The 5227-nt window shown below is 40.3% G+C and overlaps 1 protein-coding gene across 1 annotated transcript; it reads left to right on the forward strand.

Annotated features, from left to right (window-relative positions):
• Positions 1–937: 937 nt before the first annotated feature.
• On the forward strand, positions 938–3244 carry LOC118754597 (uncharacterized protein K02A2.6-like). The gene is made up of 4 exons (XM_036489484.1): positions 938–1127; positions 1179–1272; positions 1336–1486; positions 1793–3244. Exons 1-4 carry the CDS (start codon positions 938–940, stop codon positions 3242–3244), a joined length of 1887 nt encoding a protein of 628 aa, XP_036345377.1.
• The last annotated feature ends 1983 nt before the right edge of the window (positions 3245–5227 follow it).

Genomic DNA, 5227 nt, shown 5'->3' on the forward strand with positions numbered 1-5227 from the left:
GAAAAAGAAGCAAATTAACCAAATTTCTGATGAAAAGGAAACGTTACAGCAAAATACTGACTGTAAGGTAGAAGACTTATTCCAAATAAGTTGCTTAAATAACAAAGCTGAGCCAAGACGTAAAATACTTTGTTCTTTAGATGTGGAGGGTGAACTAATTTCTTTTGAAATTGATACAGGCTCGCAAAGAAATATTTTTCGAAAGCTAAAGTGAAGGAGAGTGATACAAGCTTCTATAGCTATTGCAACACAAGGTTGGAATGTTTGGGAAACATTGACGTCCAGGTACGTTGCGACGAAGGAAATACAAAAGCGAAACTATACATAGTGCGGTCGGATCGTAAACCATTGCTAGGCAGGGAGTGGCTTAGAGCTGTAAAGTTAAATTGGTCAAGAATTTTCCACGACCAACTCGACGCAGATGGTGTAGTAAAGAGTATTTCACAAAATAAACCGCAAGATCAGGTGAAAAGCATAATAAAGAAATTTCCAAACTTGTTTTCGGATACAATCGGAACTATTGCTGGGCATCAAGTAAGGTTACACCTAAAACCAAACAGCAAACCATGTTTTATTAAATCAAGGCGAGTGCCATTCCCACTTTGGGAGGCTGTAGAGGCAGAACTTGACAAGCAGGTGAGTGAAGGATTGTTGGAAAAAAACGGATAAGAGCGAATGGGCTTCACCCATAGTCGTGGTACAAAAAGTGGAAGGCAAAGTGCGAATCTGTGGCGACTACAAGCTTACGTTGAATCCTGCACTACGCATAGATGAACACCCACTACCGACAATAGACGAACTCTTCAGGAATACGGCAGGAGGTACAAAGTTTACAAAGATTGACCTGTCAAAGGCGTATTTACAATTGCAAATTCATCCGGACGATCGGCACCTGCTAACATTGAGCACCCATCGGGGCTTATACCAACCTACAAGGATGATGTTCGGCATTGCTTGCGCTCCAGCGGTTTGGCAAAGGTTCATGGAGAAGTTGGTGGGAGACATTCCGGGAGTTACTGTGTTCCTCGATGACATCAAACTTACTGCACCCGACGATGCAACACACCTTGAACGATTGGAAGAAATCTTACGCCGTCTAGATAATCACAATATGAGGGTCAACCTTGGTGAGTAACAATTTTTAGCAGATCGTATTGAGTACTGCGGTTATCTCATAGATAAACAAGGCATCCACAAAATGAAACAAAAAGTGGAGGCTATTCAAAACATGAAAACGCCAACCAACAAAGACGAAGTCCGCTCTTGCTTGGGGTTGATTAACTACTACGGGAGATTTGTAAAATACCTAAGTAGTATTCTATATCCGTTGAATAGATTGTTGCAGAATAAAGTTGAGTTCAATTGGGATGCCAAATGTGAAAATGCCTTACAGTCAATAAAAGACGTTATGCAATCGGACATTGTGCTGACCCACTATGATCCTAAATTACCAATTACACTAGCTGTGGACGCGAGCCCGACCGGGGTGGGTGCAGTGTTGAGCCATACATTTGCGGATGGCACGGAAAGGCCGATACAGTTTGCCTCCCAAACGTTGAACAGAACGCAACAAGCTTACAGTCACGTTGATAGAGAAGCTTATGCAATTATTTTTGGGGTGAAGAAATTTTACCAATACTTATTCGGCAGGAAATTCACTTTAATTACAGATAACAAAGCAGTCGCACAGATATTTTCGCCGCAAAAAGGGTTACCAACATGTTCCGCAACCAGGATGCAACATTACGCGATATTTCTACAATCTTTTACCTACGTAATAAAAACAAAAAAGGGGGCGGAGAACACCAACGCCGATGCAATGTCGAGGTTACCTTGCCCGGAAAAATACTATTGTATTGAAGAGGTGGATATTATTGAGTACGAAGCGATACAAAACAAGCCAGTGACCGTAGAGGAGCTAAGTATAAAAACAAAAGCAGATCGGGAAGTACACAAATTGGTCGAATGTCTTAAATATGGTCGCGAATGCGATGCAAAGGACCGATTTGGAGTAGAACAGATGGAATTTACGCTACAGAAAGGCTGTCTTTTGCGTGGTATCAGGGTCTACATACCAAAACCCTTACGCAAGCGAGTACTACAGGAACTACATACAGCTCATTTCGGAATGTCGAAAATGAAAAGTCTTGGTCGAGCATATTGTTGGTGGCACAACATGGATAGAGATATCGAAAACTTGGTATCGAATTGCAACGCATGCCAGTTGATAAGAGCAGAACCGAAAAAGAATACACCAGTGCATTGTTGGGCAACACCTACAAAGGTGTTCGAAAGAGTCCATGCGGACTATGCAGGCCCAATATTTGGAAGGTACTTATTCGTACTTGTAGATGCGTTTAGCAAGTGGCCCGAAGTACATATTGTCCCGAATATGAATACTGAAACTACAATACAACGGTGCGAAGATATTTTTGCTACTTTCGGGTTGCCCAACGTTTTCGTGAGCGACCACGGAACGCAGTTTAATTCAAAGGCGTTCCAAAGTTTCTTGAAAAACAACGGCATCACACATAAACAAGGCGCACCGTACCACCCTGCGACTAATGGCCAAGCGGAAAAGTTTGTGCAAACGGTAAAGACCAAACTACGTTCAGCTAATTGCACTTCGAATAGTATGAATCGCGAGCTGGCAAACATTCTAATGGCTTATCGTCGATCAATTCACCCTGCAACAGGGAAATCACCCGCGATGAATATGTTTGGTCGGCAGATCCAATCCAAATTAGAACTATTGCTCCCAAGTAACAGCAGAAGCGACCAAGAACGCCCACCTAAGAAGCAATTCCTCGTAGGGGACAAAGTTGCAGTGCGAGATTATCTATCGAGCGCTAAGTGGCAGTTTGGAATAGTCAAAGAGGTACTGGGTAGTTTACACTACGACATTCGTTTAGACGACGGTAGAACGTGGAAGAGGCATGTGGACCAAATGAGAAAAGTAGGCGAGGGAGTGATCCATTCAAGGAAAATGCCAGAAGAGCCGGAAAAAGTGGATCAGAGGAAAGATGACCAGATAACGCTGTACGAGGCCACGACATTTCAGCCCTCAGCGAGCCTAGCCGATCGACCCATAGCCGACGAACCTACCATAGCCCGAGAGAAGAATGATTCTCCACAGCGTCAGACGACAACGGAAAGTGAGACGAATAATACAGATGACACCACTGTTCGAAGATCAACACGTAACCGGAGGGTACCGGAACGATATAAAGACTTTACGACATAGATAAATTCATGAATTATTAACTGCTTAAAAATGTAAAATTTATTAATTCGTAACTTCACATTTAACATGTAACATCATACAAAATCAGCACTCTCTTATCTTAGAAAAATAAATGTATATATTGGATCATTTTATAGTGGGGGAGAGATGTTGTATCATTACTATGTATGCATAAGAACACACTCATATAAATATAGCATGTAACATAAACGAAAGAACATAATAAAACAGTTCGCAATTGGCAAGCAAAGTGATAGGTTGTAACAATGTACTTAATTACACATACATACTTTTTGTCTCCATCCCTCACTTCCAACGCAGGCACGTGGTTGCAAAACGATGACGAAGTGATTTTGTATGAGAAATGATTTATGCCCATATATTTGAATCAAATAAACATACTTAGAAGATATCAACCAATACTTCCCATACACCAAACGAAAGGAAAACTCTTAAATTTTCGATTAAAGAAAACAAAAATAAAATCATTCGAGCGGTTTTCAAGCATTTTGGTGATACAAATTTTTTACAAATTTGTCAACAATTTTTTGCCTTAAAATGCTCAATATTTGTTGAATTTGTGTAAAATCTGTACACGATAATATTTCTATCGCTCCAAAGAATCTATATCCCGAAAATGGAAGCTATATCTGCAAATCATAAGCTGCTGGAGCACTTTAGAGGCTCAAAATTGACCCCAAAATAGGGCAATATTTACCGTTGTTTCTAGGACAGACACCGAATCGGTTACTTACAGAAATGTATCTGTCGATAGACTTGGAACTTTATCATTGAAATGCCACACTTTTCTTTGAAATCGCGTTATTAGTTCTCGTGTAATAAGCGTTTTTGTGAAGCTCTAAAAATTACAACTACAACATTTCAGCATAGCCTCCATATCGTAAGGTAAGACGTATTCTACGTCAAAAACAAGTAAAAAAGTCCAAGTTAAATATAGTTTTTTCACCTTTCCGAAAACTACCGCTACATGGTAAGCTGAGGTGGTTTTATCCCCATTTCAAACATCTTCGATAGAACGTTCAGCTAGACATAATGGGATAAACTTATATAGTTATATGTGGGCGGTAACACGCCCATTTTCCAAAATTCCATAAAAATGTTACTTCTTTTTAGTATCTGTTTAGGCCTAAAGGCTAAACCAAATACTTAAAAGGGTGAACCACCCTAACGTTGAATTTTATAAATGTGCAACGGATGCACATATACATAGACAGCCTGATTAAGGCGAAGCCGTTAGCATGTACAAATATTAGTTTACCGCTTGAATATCAAACTTCGTTAAGTTTCCCCTCCAAACAGTTTGCTGCTTGGAGGTCAAACTTAACTTCGCAAGAATTAGCGCGGGCACTTCTAGCGAGAACTCAAGGATCAACGGACGTCTGCCAGCCATCACTCCTGCGCACTTATCAAGGTAACATTGTAACCTAGCTTTAACCTTAGTACATGTATATTGAATAAACCGCCACATACCAATTTATATGAAGTATACTAAAACTTGGCCTTTTTATTTTTTCCTGTTTTTCAAATAAAAACACTGGTGATTTATTGGAGTTGCCAAACCACATAATCGCCACGGTTTTTCCATGGTCCATCTCCGCCGAGAAAGAAAACACCAGGAGGCCTTTTACTAAGCACACAATTTTTACAGTCCACAACATAAGGAGCACCGATATTTAAAGTTCTGCACACACGGATATTTTGTTAAACTGCAATTTCAAAGCGGAGCATCTGTAGCGACTGAGATAGATTCCTAGACATCACGAGCAATTTGCTGATACCACACACACCACAGCTTAATTTACATCCGTTAACTCAGGATAATAAAAGGTACGTGGCTGGCATTTCGTGCACATAAAATATTTACATATATATCAGTGGATTTGCGTTAAAATATAAAAAGTCGCTCACATATAATCGTTGCTCCAAGAGTTAACCGCGAGTGGTTTTGTGTCAGTGATTTTT

The sequence above is a fragment of the Rhagoletis pomonella genome, unplaced genomic scaffold, assembly GCF_013731165.1.
Source record: "Rhagoletis pomonella isolate Grant_MI unplaced genomic scaffold, Rhpom_1.0 Rhpom_scaffold_04178, whole genome shotgun sequence".
Taxonomy (NCBI): Eukaryota; Metazoa; Arthropoda; class Insecta; order Diptera; family Tephritidae; genus Rhagoletis; species Rhagoletis pomonella.